The 21,426-nt window shown below is 44.0% G+C and overlaps 5 protein-coding genes across 5 annotated transcripts in view; 2 read left to right on the top strand and 3 right to left on the bottom strand.

The window, feature by feature from the left end:
• The window catches only part of LOC310758203 (olfactory receptor 2V1-like), a gene marked incomplete at its 3' end in the record, with an annotated part of 192,923 nt that overhangs the window by 157,328 nt on the left and 14,169 nt on the right, over positions 1 to 21,426 (top strand). The window lies entirely within an intron of this gene.
• Positions 1 to 21,426, top strand: part of LOC310757133 (olfactory receptor 2D3-like) — a 181,528-nt gene that overhangs the window by 151,500 nt on the left and 8,602 nt on the right. The gene's annotated exons all lie outside the window — the stretch shown is intronic.
• On the bottom strand, positions 155 to 1,081 carry LOC310758119 (olfactory receptor 2AK2-like; the record flags this gene model as incomplete). The annotated part of the gene is made up of 1 exon (XM_083604055.1): positions 155 to 1,081. One exon carries the CDS (start codon positions 1,079 to 1,081, stop codon positions 155 to 157), a length of 927 nt encoding a protein of 308 aa, XP_083460181.1.
• Positions 6,986 to 7,921, bottom strand: LOC310758118 (olfactory receptor 2M5-like; the record flags this gene model as incomplete). Its single annotated transcript, XM_083604054.1, has 1 exon — positions 6,986 to 7,921. One exon carries the CDS (start codon positions 7,919 to 7,921, stop codon positions 6,986 to 6,988), a length of 936 nt encoding a protein of 311 aa, XP_083460180.1.
• Positions 14,711 to 15,643, bottom strand: LOC310758117 (olfactory receptor 2T2-like; the record flags this gene model as incomplete). Its single annotated transcript, XM_083604053.1, has 1 exon — positions 14,711 to 15,643. The coding sequence occupies one exon, from the start codon at positions 15,641 to 15,643 to the stop codon at positions 14,711 to 14,713; it is 933 nt and encodes a 310-aa protein (XP_083460179.1).

Genomic DNA, 21,426 nt, shown 5'->3' with positions numbered 1-21,426 from the left:
GGAAATGTGGAGAGCTGAACTTAAAATTGGAAAAATGAGAAACTGAGTTAAACTGAAATGAACAAATTCACCTATGCCTAGTTAGTTATTTCCAGTTCCAGTTCTGCTGGTTCTGAGGATAACATCATGGATAGTTCCCCCCCCCCCCGTCCAATTATTTACACAATATGCATTTTGCACAAAGTCTCCTCAAAGCTGCTAGAACATCGCGGTTCCTCAGGCTGTATATGAAAGGGTTCAACATAGCAGGGACAATGGTGGTAAACACTGAGTTAATCATGGACTTTTCCGCTGTATAGGGGGTCATGTACGTAAACATGGCCATTGAATAGAAGATTCCAACCACACACAAATGGGACAAGCAGGTGCCCAGAGCCTTGTGGCTACTTCCTGAGGAGCGTGCTCTGAGGACTTGAAGTAGGATGGCTATGTAGGAAGCCAGGATGACTGAGATGGGGATGAGAAGGACCATGAAATTACCAAAGTATGTTGATCTCACAAATGCAGAATCGTCAGAGCAGGACAATTGTATAAGCGCTGGATAATCACACAGGTAATGGTTAATCACATTGGACTTGCAGTAGGGAAGAAGCAGCACATAGAGGGAACAGCTCAGAGCCTGGAACGCAGACCAAAACCAGGCAGCGACTGACATGATGTTGCAGATTTTGCTCCTCATGAGGACCGGATATTGCAGCGGCCTGCAGATAGCCACGTACCTGTCATAGGACATGGTTGCCAGGATGAGGCACTCTGCCCCTCCCAAGAGCAGTGTGACAGAAATCTGGGTAATGCATCCAGAGAGCGAAATGGTGTAGCTGTGGGTTACAAAATCCACCGTCATTTTGGGAACGATGGAGAGAACTTGGCAGAGGTCCATGAAGGCCAGTTGGCTGAGGAAAAAGTACATTGGGGTCTGCAGACCAGAGCTCATTTTAATTAAGAACAGGAGGAGGCTGTTTCCAAGGAGGGCGATAAGGGACATGAAGAGGATGGCACCAAGGAAAAGGGTGGGTGACTTTTGATGCTGAAGTCCAACAAGAACAAACTCCGTCCACGATGTTTTATTCTTATCCCCCATTCCTTTTGCATTTGTCTGGATTTTAGCTGAATAAGATAGAAGAAGAGAATTGCTGGGGATAGAAATCACATAGTACTTTGAGAGAATTTTAGGTAAACAACCATTAATATTGTAACTGTGGTGGGTGGGAACCCAGGATTTCTAAATAAATTATGCCATCTGTTATCAAGTGTGTTTTTTGTAGGTAGGCTATATGATCCAATTGGATGTGTGCGAGATTCATGATATACAAGCAAAGAGGTCTTTTAAAAGAGCTGAAATCCTCCTGTTTGTAGCCAATTAATCCAGCTCTGGCTCCCTCTTTCAAAAAGCCTGTCATTAATATACTACCCTTTACTTTTTATTTTATTAGTTATCATTTTATCTTGCTGAATGGAGACCCTGTGCAATAGATTTCTGCCTTAACCAACATAAAACATACCTTATGAATGATAAATCAAATGAAAAGTAGATAGAAGAGGGAGGGAAAGCCATGAATGATATATGAGATTAAAAGATGCTAATTCTTACAGATAAAATAATTTAAAATAAAAGGGCTTTGCATGCAACACCAGTTGCTAGATCAGAGAGGAGAACCACATCACAGTGCCCAGATGGGATACAGGATGTTTTGTTTTTTCAAATAAAGAATGGATTTCCAATTAACTTCTGAGTAAACTGTGGCTGTTTATGGCGTGAAAGCTGCTGTGAAAGATTCGCCCAGCACACTTCAGACCACGTGTTTAGCAGAGTTGAAATACAGTCTGTTAGTGAAGCGTGAGGAAATCGGCCCTGAGTCTTGATTGATGAGCAACACACGATTGTTCTAGGAAGATTACTTTTATTGCATGTCATTAAGCTTAGCGATTGCTATTTACAGAGACTGCTCTGGATCCCCACAGCAGCAGATCTGCTTGCATCTTTTCAGTAGATTAAAACCGAAACTCTCTCTCAGTCACTCTCACATAACGCACTGTGCATGTCCATGATGTCACTGTCTTATATTTGCACCAGTGCAAACAATCCAGCTTCACAGCCAGAGTTTCATCTTACATGCAGAAACTCTTGAAGACAGTTTTCTGAAAATGAATGACTAATGCCCCTGACATAAACATGACTCCCAAATGGAGTATATGTGTAGCTGTCACACCAACAACTGGGAAACACTGGCCTGCAAACGCTCCAATTGGAGAATAGCCTTTATCAAACGCGCCATGGGCTTTGAAGACACTCAAATTTGGGATGAAAGGGAGAAACGTGCTAAGAGAAAGGCACACTTGGCAAATCCACACCTTGATCAACTCCTGCCCTGTCCCCACTGTGGAAGGACATGTGGATCCAGAATTGGCCTCCACAGTCACTTACGGACTCACTGTTAAAACCGTGTTCATGGAAGACAACCTTACTCAGCTATGACTGATTTCTCCCTTGCGTCCTGAGTTCTAGTGTCTTATGGTGTCACTCACAGACAGACAGATAGACACACACACACACACACACACACACACACACTATCAGTATATATACTTTTTAGTGATATATATATATGTATATATATAGTTTTTCCTTTGCTCTCTTTGCCTGTTTAAGATTCTCTTGCAAAGGATTTTCTTTATGAAAACTCGTGTTGTCACCAAAGAACAATACGAAACAGAAAACGAAAGAAGAATTAGATTGCAATGACAATGAGAAAAGAGTCACATACCTGTGTCTAATGCATGTGTTTGCAACAGCAAGCAGAAAGACACCTTATGTTTTAAAAGAAGCTGGTATATAAGTCCTCTGCTGTAAATTATCAGTGCTCCATCCACTGATTTAATTAAATCTTGCCCATCTCTTCCATAGTATTCCCCTAAGCTAATTGACCACAATTCAGTTTAAAGGGATTCAACGTTTTTCCTGTTGTAGGCAAAAAATGATTTGCAGTACATTCTTTGAAAGAGTTGTTAATCTGAATTATTGACTTACTTTGCCTACATTTTGAAAAGTGGAAATATTTTTATAACTTCAAAAGGAAGGGGGGAAATCACAATCAATATTTAGTGCCTTAGGGTAGTTAAGTGTTTTCTTGATTGCTTTCCACATATTAAAATATTCAGAATCATAAAGACTGAATTCCTTGTTTTGCAGTCAGTTGCGAAAACAATTCAGACTCTCTGAACTATTAAAAAAATAGTCTCACTTACATAGGGACATTTTTAAAATCTACATCTGCTGCATCACAACCAGCATTTTCACCAACAGTATTTAAAATCTTCATGAAGAAATGATCACTCTCCTATCCGTTTGGGAATTTTGGCCCCCTGACTTCAATTAAGGCACACTGGAAGCTACAGCTCAAACTTCAAACATACTTTCAAAGCACATTTTCCTTATGGAAATTCTTGTCCATTCTCCCCCACCGACCCCAACCCCCCCCCACTTTGCTAGATGAAAGGAATGTAAACCACAAACCCACCAAAACTCTAAAGAAATTCAAAAGTGCACAGTAAAAGGTAAAGGACCCCTGACCATTAGGTCCAGTCGTGGCCGACTCTGGGGTTGCAGCGCTCATCTTGCTTTATTGGCTGAGGGAGCCGGCATGTGGTACTGGTCATGTGGCCAGCATGACTAAGCCACTTCTGGCGAACCAGAGCAGCGCCGTTTACCTTTCCGCCAGAGCAGTACTTATTTATCTACTTGCACTTTGACGTGCTTTCAAACTGCTAGGTTGGCAGGAGCTGGGACCGAGCAACGGGCGTTCACCCCATCACTGGGATTTGAATTGCCGACCTTCTGATCGGCAAATCCTAGGCTCTGTGGTTTAACCCACAGCGCCACCCGCGTCCCGTAAAGTGCACAGAGAATGAGGCAAAAAGAAAAGAAAAGAAAAAAGGAAGCCCCTTTCACAGGGGAAGAGAACTTTGAAGTAACATTCATTATGGTCTTTCTCCACATCTCAGTCATGATAGTGATTGTTAGAACTTCTTCTAACATGTGATAGTGATTATTGTGACTTCTACATTGCTTCTGCTAATTCTTTACATTTTTTTTTTAATAAAATTTTTATTGGTTTTTTAACACATAATAATAGACAATACAAAACAATACAAAAACAGACAAACATATAAACACGTATAATTTCTTCACATTTTTTCTTAAACCTTCTTTCATCGACTTCCTCATACCTCCCCTTTCTGCATCCCTGTTTTAAAATTTTCCAGCAAGCCCCAATGTCAACTTATAACACTTTTTTCCCCCCTTTGAATCCTTTTTCTCATATCCAATTGTTTGTCCCCGCAATTCTGTTCTACCTGACCCAAAACATTTTAACACTCATTAATTTTGCAACAGTTCTTAAGATAAGCTTTAAATTTCTTCCAGTCTTCTTCCACCGTCTCTCTCCCTTGGTCGCGGATTCTGCCAGTCATCTCCGCCAGTCCCATGTAGTCAATCACCTTGGTCTGCCATTCTTCCAGTGTGGGTAGTTCTTGTGTCTTCCAGTACTTTGCTAGAAGTACTCTTGCTGCTGTTGTAGCATACATAAAAAACGTCCTATCTTTCCTTGAGACCAATTGGCCCACCATGCCCAGGAGGAAGGCTTCTGGTTTCTTCACAAATGTGCATTTAAGCACCTTCTTCATTTCATTATAAATCATTTCCCAGAAGACTAATTCTTTATATTTTAGGGGCCAGCAGGAAATGTCAACAAATTCTGACATTTGACCAGCTGGATACCTTTGAGAGATGGTCAAATTTCAATATTATGTCCATGTTTTAGCAGTAAATATGCGACATGTCCAAAACAGGTCTTGAGAGATCTACTCATGTAGTTCCTGACCAGTGGCCTACAAACATCTTATGAATGCCAGTAACTTGGTAATTGTTGCTGTGTCAGCATTCACTAAGTTTCTGGTATTAATCTTATAAATGTCTTCTAAGGTCTCAAGAAAAAGAAATGTCAGGCTATTTTGAAAGATAATTGTCATTTATTATTGCCTAAGGGAAGACACCCACCCACCCACCCACCCACACACACACACACACACACCATCTCTACCAGCAAGCATTCAAAATGCTCTGTGATTGCCTTCACATCACATATACATAGAGAGTGATCTAACACTGTTGGAGAGTATGAGTGCATCTCAAAAGTACAGTGGTATCTCTGTTCTAGAACGTCTCAAACCTGAACGCTAAGAACCCGAAAGTAAATGCTTCCGTTTTCGAACGCACCTCGCTACTGTCTCATTGAGGCAAGACCTATTGGGAAGAGTTACTGGGATTACTACACCTGCACTGTTTAGTTGTTTTGAATAAAACATTAACATCACTGACGCCATGTTTTTATTGTTGACCTACGCTTGACTCTAGCTCCTGACACAGGGTCTGAACTATGTCAGGCGGCAAAGACAGACCAGGAATGAGGCCTTGGGGTCGTAAGGTATCCAGCGTGTGGTAGCTATGAAAAAAGGTTAATTCCATGCCAGGGATCATTAGGAAAGGAACTGAAAATAAAATTGAAGATACCAATAGAAATTTATGGTGCGATCACATTTGGAACACTGTATACAGTTCTCATTGCCTCACTTCAAAAAGTACTGTACTTTTCCGTCTAGAAGACACCCCTTTGTATAAGACTACCCCTATTTTGGGGGACTCAGATTTAAGAAAATGGGGAGAGATGCCACAGAGTTGTCGAGCTTTTGCACGTGTCACAAAATCCACATTCCGTCTGTCCCATCACCGTCAGAAGCTGCAAATCACCCGCCCAACTGCTGGAGCATCAGCCAATCAACACTACCCATTGACAAAGCAACCAATAACACACAATATAGCCTCTGACAGCTGCAGCAGCAACCAATCAAATGTCCACCCTATGGACCACCCATCATAGCTGTCAACTTTTTCCTTTTCCTGCGAGGAATCCTATTCAGAATAAGAGAATTTCCCTTTAAAAAAGGGAAACGTTGACAGCTATGCCACCCATGTATAAGACGACCCCTACTTTTGAGCATGATTTTAAAAGGGAAAAAAACAGTCTTATACATGGGAAAGTATGGTATATTTAGAGTTTGGACTCTGCCGTGGGGATAGACCTCATTCCTTGAATGCCAGGCCATGACTGAGAGCAGAGCTATGCCAAAGCTCAAATTCTCTTGTGTGAGTTCAAACAGGGACTAGTGCTTGGAGCAGGAATAGCCAACAGTGAGGGAAGGCACTGTAGGCTCAGCCTCCCAGCACGAGCGTCACTGCCACGTACCAGGATGGTTAGTAGGGTGGGGCAAGGTGGTGGGAAGATTGTGACAGCTTGGGCACACCAGCTTGGCTCTTCCACTTCACTCAAACTGCCCTGCTCTCAGCACTGCCATTCACCACCCCATCACTTTCCTCATAAATAGCAGGGGTGCTGCTGCTGGGAGACCAGGCTTGCAGAACTACCTCTCACCACCAACCGTGCATGTCTTGCAGCAACGCTGCTCTTTGTGTAAGAAGCCTTTCTCTGGATTGTGACTCAGACATTTGATGGGATCATGCACATTAGGTCTGAGCACTGGGCCCAGCCAAAGCCGAAACCAAATAAGGGAGACCTGGACTTTGGCAGAGTCAAGCAGAAACAGCTCTGGGTTGGGCTGTCCGGAGCAATCCGGCACACTCGGGGAGCAGGGAATTGGGTGGGGAGGAAGGCAAGGAAACCAGCCTCAGTGTGTTCCCCATGAAAGCATTTGGATACTTTTTCTTTTTCTGAAATTGTTTTTAGGTATGTAATGGTTTTTAAAAGAGATTTTTATATGTGCAATTATTTAGCGGTTTGTACATATGAAATGGGTATATGAATGTTTTTATTGTATTGTAAAATAGCACTGAGATCCCTTATGGAAAGCAAATCACAGTAGTAGTAGTAGCATTGTATGTAAGTTCCTAATATATTTTTTTCTTGTCCAACTATTTACACAATATGCATTTTTCCAAAATTCTCCTCAGAGCTGCTAAAACGTCTCGGTTCCTCAGGCTGTATATGAATGGGTTCAACATGGCTGGGACAATGGTAATGAGCACTGAGTTGATCATAGCCTTTTCTGCTGAATAGGAAGATACGGGTGTCATGTATGTTAAAATGGCCGAACCATAGAAGACCCCCACCACACACAAGTGGGACAAGCAAGTCCCCAGGGCCTTGTGGCTACTTCCGGAGGAGCGGGACCTCAGAACCTGAAGGAGGATGGCTGTGTAGGAAGCCAGGATGATTGAGATGGGGATGAGGAATACAAGGAATGTTCCGAGGTGTATTGATTTTTCAAATGCAGAATTGTCGGAGCAAGAAAGCTTTAAAAGCGCTGTATAATCACAACCAATGTGTCTAATCACGTTGGACTTGCAGTAGGGAAGAGGCAGCACGTAGAGGGAACAGTTCAGGGCCTGCACAGAAGACCAGAACCAGGAAGCGACTGACATGATGTTGCAGATTTTGCTCCTCATGAGGACCGGATATTGGAGCGGCCTGCAGATAGCCACGTACCTGTCATAGGACATGGTTGCCAGGATGAGGCACTCTGCTCCTCCCATGACCAGCGTGACAAAAATCTGGACGGCACATCCGTAGAGTGAAATGGTGTAGCTGTGGGTTGCGAAATCCAGTGTCATTTTGGGAACGATGGAGAGAACTTGGCAGAGGTCCATGAAGGCCAGTTGGCTGAGGAAAAAGTACATTGGGGTCCGAAGGCCAGAGCTCATTTTAATTAAGAACAGGAGGAGGCTGTTTCCAAGGAGAGCAATAAGCGACATGAAGAGGATCATACCAAGGAAAAGGGTGGGTGACTTTTGATGCTGAAGTCCAACAAGAACAAACTCCGTCCACGATGTTTTATTCTCACTCCCCATTCCGTCTTCATTTGTCTGGATTTCAGCTGAGTAAGATACAAGGAGAGAATATGTGGGGAATGGAAGTCACACTTCCCTGTGAAAAAACATAGGTAAAGTACCCTTAATATTATAACTGTGGAGTGGAAACATTTAAAAATAAAACATGCCATCTTCAGTTGCAAGTGGTTTTTGAGGGTAAGCCACGCAGCTAAAACCATCCTGTTGGAGAAATGGAGGAAACCTGGAAAGAGAGGAAATAGATCCAGCCCAGGCTACCCCTTTCAAAGAGTTTTCCACCATAATGTTACATGCTAATTTTTTTATTTTATTAGTTATCAGTTTTTGTTTCGATAATTTTTTGCTGTTAAAATTTTATCACACAAATAGAACAATGGAACAGTACATTATGAACAAACCACACAGAACATCTTGATGAGAAAAGAGGGAAAGAGATAAATAAATAGAAGAAAGAAGGGTGCAAAACACATCGTTCTCAAATCTCCACTTCTTATGTTGAAGAAATACAAGCACAAAAAAATGAGTATAAAAAGTCAATGGGGGGGGGATAGTTTATCTGTTTTATCTTACCATATTGTGACCTCCTACAATGGCTTAGCCAACATAAAAATATGTCATATTAACAATAATTAAAAGGGAGAGAGTGAGGAAGTCCAGTATTGTGACACAGCAGTGAGTACTGGGTAGTCTCAGCAGCTTTGTAACCACCCTGAAGTAGCCATTTGGTTTTGTGATGGGCTTCTTGTGGAGCTCTTCACAGCACTTATTAGCAGCTGGGAGCTGGAGAAAATTGGTCATTTGGGTTTTGATGGTCTGACCTATTCACCATTCCCAAAATACAGCCATTGTGCGTGGTGGCTCATGGATCAGGAGGAATGATGACCAAGAACAGATCCTGCCATTTTTTTTAACTTGACAGACTTCTTTAGCCTGATAGCTGTCTCTTCCCAATCATTTGTACACTGCAACTTTCCCCTTCCCCTTAGCTCTTCCTAAAAGTAAGTTGCTTGTCTTCACTTGACAACATGGCCAGAGGGGAGACACAGGAAAGAAGTGAGTAAGAGAAAGGCTCCCTGGGTGCCTTTGTGTCTCAAAACTCAAAGGTAACTCCCCAGCTAACTAACGCTTTCGGTGAGCAATTTACAATGGTGCCAAAGTTTGAAATGGCCAATTTGCATAGATGCCAATGGCGTGAGTTGCCAGATTAATCTATGTTGTTGTTGTTTAGTCGTGTCCGACTCCTCGTGACCCCATGGACCAGAGCACGCCAGGTACTCCTGTCTTCCACTGCCTCCCGCAGTTTGGTCAGACTCATGCTGGTAGCTTCGCGGACACTATCCAACCATCTCGTCCTCTGACGTCCCCTTCTCCTTGTGCCCTCCATCTTTCCCAACATCAGGGTCTTTTCCAGGGAGTCTTCTCTTCTCATGAGGTGGCCAAAGTATTGGAGCCTCAGCTTCAAGATCTGTCCTTCCAGTGAGCACTCAGGGCCGATTTCTTTCAGAATGGAGAGTTTTGATCTTCTTGCAGTCTATGGGACTCTTGAGTCTCCTCCAGCACCATCATTCAAAAGCATCAATTCTTCGGCGATCAGCCTTCTTGATGGTCCAGCTCTCGTGGAAATCTTCTGGAAGACAGAGGGTTACCAAATGGCAACCAACAAAAGACTACTTGCTACCTCTCAGCATTGCCTAATGCCCAGGGTTGTTGTGAACAAGACATGGGATTGAGTGGACGTTTGTATTATCATTTGCCACTTTTACACCGGACACTAAAGCGGGTATCAGTGGTGCTATTTTTCTAGAAAAAGGGGTGCTGGAACTCACAACGAACACCTCCCTTGTTTTCTTATAAATGACAATGGCACCCACCTTATTGGTGCTGGAACTGATTTCCGGTGAGTTCCGGCTGAAAAGAAAAAAGTCCTGGGTATCACCCATAGTGCCCTGAGTTCATTGGAGAAATGGTAAACTTTTTTTTTTTTTTAAGTAACATTCACATTACTTCAAAGGCTCTGATAAGCACACAGAGGGAACTATATATTCTGCCCAAAGTCAGTGTAGAATATGCCATAGAATTCTGTGTTCGTGTAGATTTCTGTTCTCTGTTGATACACATTTCTGTTTCTGGGATCTTTTTCTCACTTTGAATTTTGTGTTTTGTAAACATAGGGATGCAACCATATAACTGATACTGAAGCAAGAAAGATCCTTCGCCTCTAACAACAACCCAAACAGATTTGCTCTTCTCAGCACCAGAATTAGGTTCACAATTTCAGGTGTGCTGGTTACACACACACACACACACACAAAAAAAAAACACTTGTGTTTCCCCCCCTTTGGATTGTGTTTGCCTGTCCCACATTCACTTGCAAAGAATTTTGTGTATGAAAATTGATGTTATCATCATCAGATATGCCAACCACAGAAATTTGTGTTGAAAATGCAACCTATATAAATATTAAACATCACATACCTGTGTCTAACGCTTGTCTTTCTGCCAGTAAGTAGAAAACCGATGTGATTTTTTAGAAGCTGTTGGCCTTTAGATGTTCTGCTGTGAACTTTCAGTGCTCCAGCCATTGATTTAATTAAATCTTGCTCATGTCCTCCACCCTAAACTATTAACCATAATTCAGTTTAAAAGTGTTACAGCCTTTTTCTTGTTGCAAGCAAAAAATGATTTAGAACAGAGTTGTTACTCTGATATAACGGCATCTTTTCTTCTTACATTTTGAAAACCATAAATATTTTTATAACTCCAAAAGAAAAAGAGAGAGAAAATCACAATCAATATTTAATTTTCTTGATTGCTTTTCACATCTTAAAATATTCAGAATCACAAACCCTAAATTGCTTGATTTGAGGTCAGCTAGGAAAACAATCCAGACCTTGTGAACTATAAATAATGCTCTTTCTTGTAAAGGAACATTTTAAAATCTACGTCTCCTGCTTTATCTCTGCAAAATCTTTACTTAGTCCCACAGGGTCTAGCAGTAAGAGAAAAATGTGCCTTTTTTGGATCTATATTATAACCAGCATTTTCACGATCAGTATTTAAAAGCTCCAAGGAGAAACGATCACACTCCTGTATATTTGGGAATTTTGGCTCCCCAACTTATTAAGTAATACTTTCAGAAGTGGAAGCTACAAGTCAGACTTCAAACAGTACATTGCCCGCCCCACTAGATAATGAGAATCTGAAGATAGCAACATATGCTACTTCTGCAGACATGGGTTCCTCCAAGCCAATGTCCACTAAATAACATGAATGAGGGAGCAGAAGATTCTGGGGAGAAGTACAGGCCTCCATTCAGTTCTCATTCTCCCTGTTCTTTGATGATGTTGGCGTTCTTCTGCTTGATTCCCTTTATACCTTAGGTCTCTGTAACTGTCCCTTTCTAGGTCTCCTCCTATCTGTCCAAATACCTGTCAAACTTTCCATGGGGGAGCAAGAGCAGTCTGAAGGTGTGGCTGACTCTCTCACCTGTAGCCAACATTCCAACCCAGAAGCTCTCTGGATTAGAAGGAATTTCTCAAGAGGGTGGAGAAAATGCTCCTCTGTGGATATTTGAATGTAGCTGGGAGTTTGCCTTTCCATCATAATTTACTTTATGGGAACTGATGAGAGCCAGGGTAGTGTAGTGGTTAACAGCGGTGGACATGTAATCTGGTGAACCGGGTTCGCTTCCCTGCTCCTCCACATGCAACTGCTGGGTGACCTTGGGCTAGTCACACTTCTCTGTATATTACATATATCACATTTGCATATTACAACCCATTCAAAACGTTTTATTTGCAGCTGTATAGCTGAGTCCACACAAAGTGGTGAGAAGACTTTATGACTAGTGCTGCACCAAAACTTTATCCCATTTCCCCATCTCTGAGCATTATCCAGCAATTAATGAGGAAAGAAATTGTATTCGAAAATCATCAATATTGCGTCAATATTCAGCAAGCTACTAGTATTAATCTTACAAACTAGGAGGCCTCAGATAAAAAGTCTGGATGCTTTAAAGACGACAACCATTTATTGTTGTTTAAGGGAATAATCCACTATTCTAAAATGCTCTGTGATTGCCTTCACATCACATACACACAGAGAGTGATTGAGGATTGTTGGAGAAGATACCATATTTTTTGCCCTATAAGACTCACATTTTCCCCTCCTAAAAAGTAAGGGGAAATGTGTGTGCATCTTATGGAGCAAATGCAGGCTGCACAGCTATCATAGAAGCCAGAACAGCAAGAGGGATTGCTGCTTTCACTGCGCAGCGATCCCTCTTGCTGTTCTGGCTTCTGAGATTCAGAATATTTTTTTTCTTCTTTCCCCCCTCCAAAAACTAGGTGCGTCTTGTGGTCTGGTGTGTCTTACAGAGCGAAAAATACGGTAAGTGAATATCAGAACTGTGTGGGTGGAACCAACTGAGTGAATTTCCTGTGTACTATGAATGCAGTCAGCTCCACTCAAAAGGCCAAGGTCACCATGCCAAAGTAGGGGACCCATTGACCAAAAAGAACCTGGCCCATCTAGTCCAACATCCTGTTCTCACAGTGGCTGATGATGCCAGAAACCCCAGACCCTCCAAGTGTTGCTATTTTCCAGAGACAGTCCCGAATTTACAGAAGCCATCCCTGTTTCTGATTTGATCCCTGGAATGTCCCGCTTTTCCTTCCCAATTGCTGGTGCTCGGGGGCATTGAGCGCCACATTGCAAGTTAAAATATTCAGGCAGGCCTAAAATATATTTTAGATATTATATCATTAGCCAGTAGGCTGCAGTCCTAAGCCTTCTTACCTGGAAGAAATACCCCAACTGAATTCAATAGGACTTAACTTCTCTGAGTTACATGGTTAGAATCACACCGTAAGGGAATAACACTGTAAGGGTTAACTTTTTAACAGTCTATTCAACTTTCAGCCTTAGGGATTAAAGAAGTTGGAAAACCTTAGGGATTAAAGTCAGAGCAAATTCATCAGCTGATGCAATTTATAAGGACTTCACTGGCTTGAGTCCAGGGCCATATTATTTCACTTATGCCTAACGCTTGCTAATAGGAAGAAAAATGTCCTGGATATTATTTTCCCATTTCTGGCTTGGATACTAGATAATTAAGACTTTTGCTGAGTTTTAGTGGGTGATACCAATGCCCTGGGTAAGGAAGTAATGAGAAAACTGGAGATTGTACCACAGATCTCAAAAGCTCTAGCATTTGGTGGCATGGAGGCATTGAAATTGAAATGACAAGCATTTAGGCATATTAATGTGACATGCCCTAGTGACACATTAACCCACATGTGTATAAATCTGGATTAACAAGTAAAGGTAGAAGGTAAGGTAAAGGACCACTGGGCGGTTAAGTCCAGTCAAAGGTGACTATGAGGTGCAGTGCTCATCTCTCTTTCAGGCCAAGGGAGCTGGCGTTTGTCCACAGACAGCTTTCCAGGTCATTTGGCCAGCATGACTGCTTCTGGCAGAACGGAACACCGTGACAGAAACCAGAGTGCATGGAAATGCTGTTTACCTTCCTATCACAGTGGTACCTAATTATCTACTCACACTGGTGTGCTTTCAAACTGCTAGGTTGGCAGAAGCTGGGACAGAGCAATGGGAGCTCGCCCTGTCATGGGGCTTCGAACCACCAACCTTCCGATCAGCAAGCCCAAGAGGCTCAGTGGTTTACACCACAGCACCACCCACACCCCAAGTAGGCATGCTATTTCAAGATTATGTGCCCCGAGTCATGCTATGACATGGGGTTGTTGCATTGTTCCTTAATTCCTAGGGGGAATTAGCACATGATTGCTGAGTCCCTGTTTGGACAAAGTAGAAATCTGTTTAGTCTTACAAAATGCCAAAACTGCTATGCAGAGGATAAAATCTGCCAAAATGGTTACAGAAGATAAAATGGTGAGCTGGAGCTCAGTGCAACTGGAACTTTGCACATGCCCCAGATCTCTGTGTGTGCTTTGGTTTTACTCTGAGCAAGAAGCGTGATGTGCATCGCAGAGAGTCAGAGGACGCTATAGATTTAAAAAGAGTTCAGTTAGACTCTTGTGTTTCTGAAGGACTGGCTGCTGTAGAAAGGGACTTTACCTGCAGTGAAATAGCTGTATTGATCCCTAGAACTGCTGCATCATTCTAATACAAGTCAACACCCTTAATCAACCTGAATTAGACCCTGTGAGTTACCTTACTGCTTCAGCCCTTCTCTTTCTATGTTTCCATCTTCCAGATTTTGCTGTCTTTCTGCCCACATACATTCATTTTATTTGTTTCGTTTATTTATTGCATTTATATCCCAACTTTTATCCAGGGAGTTCAAGGTAGTGGACATGGTTCTCTCCCTCCACCAATTTTATCCTCACAGCAACACTATGAAGTAAGTTAAGCTGAGAGACAGTGGCTGACCATAGGTCACCCAGTGAGCTTCATGGCTGAGTGGGGATTCCAGCCCTCAAAGTCCAACACACTAACCATGACACCACACTGGCCCCCCATGGCCAAGTGGCAGGGATGATGGAAGCTGCAGTCTAGTCTGACAAGATCTGAAGGTCCACCTTTGACTAAGAGATAACAAGGTAAATAAGATTTGCCTTGGAAACTGAGTGATTCCTATAATTTTGTAAGCAAATGTACCATATCAGTATGGACATGTATTCTTGATTGTTCTTCCCCACCCACTGTTGCAAAGGCGTTTGACATGGTGTCGTGGTTCTACCTTAAAACCTTGAATATTTATTTCGAAAACTGAACGAGTGTGAAATTTTGTTGCCTCTCTAGGCGCCATTAATACGCTGTGCATTTCACAAAGAGCTTCCGCAGAGCTGCTAGGACATCTCTGTTGCGCAAGCTGTAAATAAAAGGGTTGAGCATTGGGGGGACGACAGTAATGCAGACCGAGTAGATCATGGCCCTTTGCGCTGAGTAAGAGTTCATAGGGGCGGTGTAGGTCAGCATAGATGCCCCAATGAATATGCCCACGACACAGAAGTGGGACAGGCAAGTCCCTAAAGCCTTGTGCCTTCCCTCGGTCGAGCGCATCCTCAAGACTTGCACCAGAATGGCGACGTAAGAGGAAACAATGACTGAGATGGGGAAGAGGAGTAGGACCACATTGTCAAGGTATACCACGATCTCAAAGGCAGAGGTGTCAGCGCAGGACAACTTCAGCAAAGCTGGGAACTCGCACACGAAATGGTCGATCACGTTCGAGCCACAGTACGGCAGAGAGTGGACGTAAATCGCAATGACCATGATGGTCAGCGATGCCGTAGACCAGATCCCGACAGTCATGACGAGGCAGATGGTTCTCCGCATGAGGACTGGGTACTGCAAGGGCCTGCAGATGGCCACGTACCTGTCATAAGACATGACGGCCAGGACCAGGCTCTCTGAGCTCCCCATGGTCAGAGTGAGGAAGATCTGGGCCACACAACCGCCGAGCGAAATAGTGCTCCTCTGCGTTAAAAAGTTCACAGACATTTTAGGTACTACAATGAGGATCTGGCCCATATCCATGCAGGACAGTTGACTGAGGAAAAAGTACATTGGCGTATGAAGCGAGGAGTCCATTTGGATTAAGAGCAGCAGGAGACAGTTCCCCAGCAGAGCAACGAGAGCCATAAACAGAACAATGCTAAAAAATAAGGTGGGGGTCCTTAGATGCAGAAGCCCCACAAGATGAAACTCTGTCCAGGATGTTACATTTTCATGACCCATTGCCTCTTCCTTGGGCTGGAGCTGAGGACAAAAGGATAAGATTTAAGGAGATGGAACTCACAGAATGCCAGGGTTTTTTTTGCTTTTTGCTTTTTCTTTTTGCTGTGTATTAATAATGATTTGGGGGCTCATGATGGGGAAGTTAGACATCATCTCACTTTCAATACTCTTTGCTGGTGCAAAAGGTTTTGGGTGGACATACTACTTCTTTTGCAATCAGTGCACGTCCAATAACTTCCTGCTGAAATTTTGCCTACCACAAAGGTTTGCTTTTGGGTGTGTGTGTGTTATTGTTCCACTTTTGTTGCTCAGTGGTGCAAGGGTGCTCCTCCAGACAGCGACAATAAAATAATAATAATAATAATAATAATAATAATAATAATAATAATAATAATAATATATTTATACTCCGCCCATCTATAATAATAATAATAATAATAATAATAATAATAATAATAATAATTATTATTATTATTTATTATTTGTACCCCGCCCATCTGGCTGGGTTTCCCCAGCCACTCTGGGCGGCTTCCATAGAAACCAAAAATACACTAAAATATCACAGATTAAAAACTTCCCTGAACAGGGCTGCCTTAAGATGTCTTCTGAATATCAGGTAGTTATTTATCGCTTTGACATCTGATGGGAGGGCGTTCCACAGGGCAGGCGCCACTACCGAGAAGGCCCTCTGCCTGGTTCCCTGTAGCTTTGCTTCTCGCAATGAGGGAACCGCCAGAAGGCCCTCGGCGCTGGACCTCAGCATCCGGGCAGAACGATGGGGGTGGAGACGCTCCTTCAGGTATACTGGGCCGAGGCCGTTTAGGGCGTTAAAGGTCAACACCAGCACTTTGAATTGTGCTCGGAAACGTACTGGGAGCCAATGTAGGTCTTTCAAGACCGGTGTTATGTGGTCTCGGCGGCCGCCCCCAGTCACCAGTCTAGCTGCCGCATTCTGGATTAGTTGTGGTTTCCGAGTCACCTTCAAAGGTAGCCCCACGTAGAGCGCATTGCAGTAGTCCAAGCGGGAGATAACCAGAGCATGCACCACTCTGGCGAGACAGTCCACGGGCAGGTAGGGTCTCAGCCTGCGTACCAGGTGGAGTTGGTAGACAGCTACCCTGGACACAGAATTGACCTGCGCCTCCATGGACAGCTGTGAGTCCAAAATGACTCCCAGGCTGCGCACCTGGTCCTTCAGGGGCACAGTTACCCTATTCAGGACCAGGGAGCCCTCCACACCAGCCCGCCCCCTGTCCCCCAAAAACAGTACTTCTGGCTGGGTTTCCCCAGCCACTCTGGGCAGATTCCAACAAAAGATTAAAAATACATTAAAACATCAGTCATTAAAAACTTCCCTAAACAGGGCTGCCTTCAGATGTCTTCTAAATGTCAGTTGTTTATTTCCTTGACATCTGACGGGAGCGCATTCCACAGGGCGGGCGCCACTACCAAGAAGGCCCTCTACCTGGCTCCCTGTATCCTCGCTTCTCACAGTGAGGGAACCTCCAGAAGGCCCTTGGCGCTGGACCTCAGTGTCCAGGCAGAACGATGGGAGTGGAGACACTCCTTCAGATGCAATATTGCAATAGCATTGGGGGAGCATGACAGAACAATGAACCCACTACAGCAAATGCACAATGAGCACATCAATGGCATATTGTGGAATGTACCCACACAGCAAAGCAAAGCAAAGCAAAGCAAAGCAAAGCAAAGCAAAGCAAAGCAAAGCAAAGCAAAGCAAAGCAAAGCAAAGCAAAGCATCAGAATTCTGGAGGGGCCCAGGTTAAATGTTTTTTATGTGGACATTTCAAACAACAACAACGTTTTAAAAGGCACAAGGTTTCCTCTGACCCCCCCCCCAATGTCAGACACAAGCCATGCTAACACAGCCTTGTAGCACTTGTAACTTAAAGATACAGTGGTACCTCTGTTACATACGCTTCAGGTTACATACGCTTCAGGTCACAGACTCCACTAGCCCAGAAATATTACCTCGGGTTAAGAACTTTGCCTCAGGATGAGAACAGAAATCGTGCAGTGGTGGCGCAGCGGCAGCAGGAGGCCCCATTAGCTAAAGCGGTGCTTCAGGTTAAGAACAGTTTCAGGTTAAGAACAGACCTCCAGAACAAATTAAGTTCTTAACCCAAGGTACCACTGTATTTGGATATCAATGGAACGGTGCTGATGGTAGTTTCTAGCAAGTTCATAGATCTCCATTCAGAAATTTCCTAAGTGTGCTGGGCCAGGGCTGCAGCTCAGTGGTGGAGCATCTCCAGGGTCAATCCCAGGCATCTTCCAGTAGGGGTGGAAGAGACTGCCCTGTCTGAAGCCCTGCTGTCAGTGTTGGGAATTCCATTCCACCCTTTGATGCAGATATGTGGATTGTTACATTTCACATGTCTGTTTACATTCCAGCACAGATTGCTGGCGTGAGCGGAACTTCCGCTCTGTATTGCTTTTGTTTTCTCTCTCTGAGAAGAAAGGCAGGGAGAGAAGCTATGTTTTCTTTGTCCTGATTTATGTAGAATAAATGCGTAGTTTAGTATCGTATCCATGCCTCAAGCCTGATCTGTTGTGCTGTTTACCCTGCTGAGTAGTGTGTGCTTAAGCCTGCATGGCAGCTTGAGTCACAGACGCACGTCGGAGGAGCAGAGATCGATGGATCTCCGCAGCGGCAAGGCTGAGAGGGGAGACGCTCCAGCTGGGGCCAAGCCAGCTGGCTTTTCATCCCCCGATTCCAACAGTCAGCCAGTGTGGACAATGGTGAGCTTAATGGACCAGTAGTCTGACTGGGTATAAAGTAGCTTCCTATCTTCTAAGAAGAGGGACGCAGGTGGTGCTGTGGGTTAAACCACAGAGCCTAGGACTTGCCGATCAGAAGGTCGGCGGTTCGAATCCCTGTGATGGGGTGAGCTCCCGTTGCTCGGTCCCTGCTCCTGCCAACCTAGCAGTTCGAAAGCACGTCAAAGTGCAAGTAGATAAACAGGTACCGCTCCAGCAGGAAGGTAAACGGCGTTTCCGTGCGCTGCTCTGGTTCACCAGAAGCGCCTTGGTCATGCTGGCCACAAGACCCAGAAGCTGTCTGTGAAGAAACACTGGCTCTCTGGGCCAATAAAGCAAGATGAGTGCCGCAACCCCAGAGTCGGTCATGACTGGACCTAATGGTCAGGGGTCCCTTTACCTTTATCTTCTAAGATATATACAGAATTTCCACAGTGGTGAAGGTATAGCGCTTTTTAGAAAGTGCAAATGTATGAAACTAGTCTCCCAATATTACCGATGAAGTGTTACAACCCACAGTCCACAGCCCTTGCTTTGTATGCATGACCTTCCCATCCTCATTCAATCCAATGGAGGAGGGTTTCAACGAGAGTTTAAAAAATACTTTTTATATTTATTATGCATTTTCACAAAGCCAGGGTATTTAACGGCCACCGAGCTGCTGATATTAGCAACATTATTGCTGAGTTTTTCATATCAAACTGCTGCGAAAGACACAGGAGCAGGCTCGTCTGCTTTTTCCCTGGTCAAATGGCAACCTTAGTGTCAATGGAATGAATGGGAAGGAGAGATGACATGCCTGTGAAGGATTTCTAGATCTGGGCTAAGAAGCTTCTTGTTCATTTTCAGAGAGAAATCATAACGGGTGCTATCAAGCCATTGGGTATTTTTATCATAGAATCATAGAAGGGCCCACAAGGGCAATCTAGTCCATACCCTCCAACATTTCTCCAGTGAAAATAGGGACGTCCCATTCCATACAGTGGTACCTCGGGTTAAGAACTTAATTTGTTCTGGAGGTCCGTTCTTAACCTGAAACTGTTCTTAACCTGAGGTACCACTTTAGCTAATGGGGCCTCGCTCCGCTGCCGCACGATTTCTGTTCTCATCCTGAAGCGAAGTTCTTAACCCGAGGTACTATTTCTGGGTTAGCAGAGTCTGTAACCTGAAGCGTCTGTAACCTGAAGCGTCTGTAACCCGAGGTACCACTGTAACGATATTTTTTCTATTTATACTCCATACATCTTACTGGGTTGCCCAGCCACTCTGGGCAGCTTCCAAGATATAAAAAATCAGAATAAACATAAAAAACCTTCCCTATACAGGATTGCCTAAAGACAGCTCGGAGGTCAGATAAATCCATGGCCTCCAGCATTTCTGCAATGAAAATAGTGACATCCTATGGAAAAGTGGGAGGGATGCGGGTGGCACTGTGGGTTAAACCACAGAGCCTAGGACTTGCCGATCAGAAGGTCGGCGGTTCGAATCCCTGCGACGGGGTGAGCTCCCGTTGCTCAGTCCCTGCTCCTGCCAACCTAGCAGTTCAAAAGCACGTCAAAGTGCAAGTAGATAAATAGGCACCGCTCCGGCGGGAAGGTAAACGGTGTTTCTGTGTGCTTCTCTGGTTCGCCAGAAGTGGCTTAGTCATGCTGGCCACATAACCCGGAAGCTGTACGCCAGCTCCCTCGGCCAATAAAGCGAGATGAGCGCCGCAACCCCAGAGTCGGTCACAACTGGACCTAATGGTCAGGGGTCCCTTTACCTTTACCTAAGGAAAAGTGGGACAGTCTAGGATCAAATCAGAAACCAGGACGGCTTCTGCAGGAATCTTTTGCCCAATGTGGGGCTTGAACAGAGAATCCTGGGATTTAAATTCTCATGCTCTACTGCCTGAGCTATCACACCAACCACATGTTCCATTAATTTCTCTAGAAGAGCTAGCCACTTGCTTAAAGCTGCATGCTCACCATACATTTAAAGCAGATGAATTCCTCCACCGATTCCTGGAAGCTGTACTTTGTTAAGGGTGGGAAAGAGCTGTAACTCTGTGAGGAGTAAAGGGGGTTGGACTAGATGACCATTGGGTCCCTTCCAACTCTACGATTCTATGATTGTCTCTGATACGGCCTTTCAGATATCTGAAGGCAGCTATGATTTGTCCCCATAGCTTTCTCTTTTCCAGGCAAAACAGCCCCAAGGCTTTCAACCATTCATCATAGGACTTGGTTGGTTCAGATCCACCCTTCGCAACAGCAATAACAAAAAAAAAAGCACATACCTTCATGTGTTCCTATATTAGCAGAAAGAGAAGCGTTTAGGTCCTTGAAGAGCTAGATTTCCAATATTCAAACACAATTAGCTCCTTAAAGGACACAGCTTAGATGGATTACTATGGACCAAGCAGATCCAGGCTTCTATACAGACCCTGCATAAAGCATCAGAGAGCTAACCTGTGGACAGGCGCTCTCTCCTCGTAATGTACCTTCTGCCTGTTTCATCACACCAACCTATTGAACGAAAGGTAGGAAGGTTTCTGCCAGAGATCTGACATCAGCGACTCTGGCGTGCTGAAAGGTCTTAGACACAATTCCATCTAAATACTGCACGAAACAGAGCTGAGCGCGCTTGCCGATGACATGAGTCCTTTGGGTAGAAACTGGTGCTTATTACTTATAGTTTCTAGTTCTATTGTGACCAGGGTGAAATCCCTTGAGGAAAACTGTTTTCTGTTACTTTGATCAGTCCTAAATTGAGACTGGCGTTTGCATCACTAAAGCCACACAAGCTTTACAATGTAGGTTCCAGTAGGACATTCTGGTTGATTGCTGGCTTTCGGGAATTTGATCCCCAGTCTTCAATTAATGAGGTGTTGACGGTAGTGGCAAGCATCTTGAAAGGATTTAGCACTTTAAGGCACCTTGCCATAGCATAGCACATGGGTGTTCCTTGAGATGCTTCTGCATTCGCCTGTTAAAAAATATGAAGGGACTTCTCTAAGTGAC

The sequence above is a fragment of the Podarcis filfolensis genome (genome assembly GCF_964270895.1).
Source record: "Podarcis filfolensis genome assembly, chromosome: 2".
Taxonomy (NCBI): Eukaryota; Metazoa; Chordata; class Lepidosauria; order Squamata; family Lacertidae; genus Podarcis; species Podarcis filfolensis.
The sequence above is the reverse complement of the archived record's forward strand: the minus strand, read 5'-3'. Positions and strand labels throughout refer to the sequence as shown.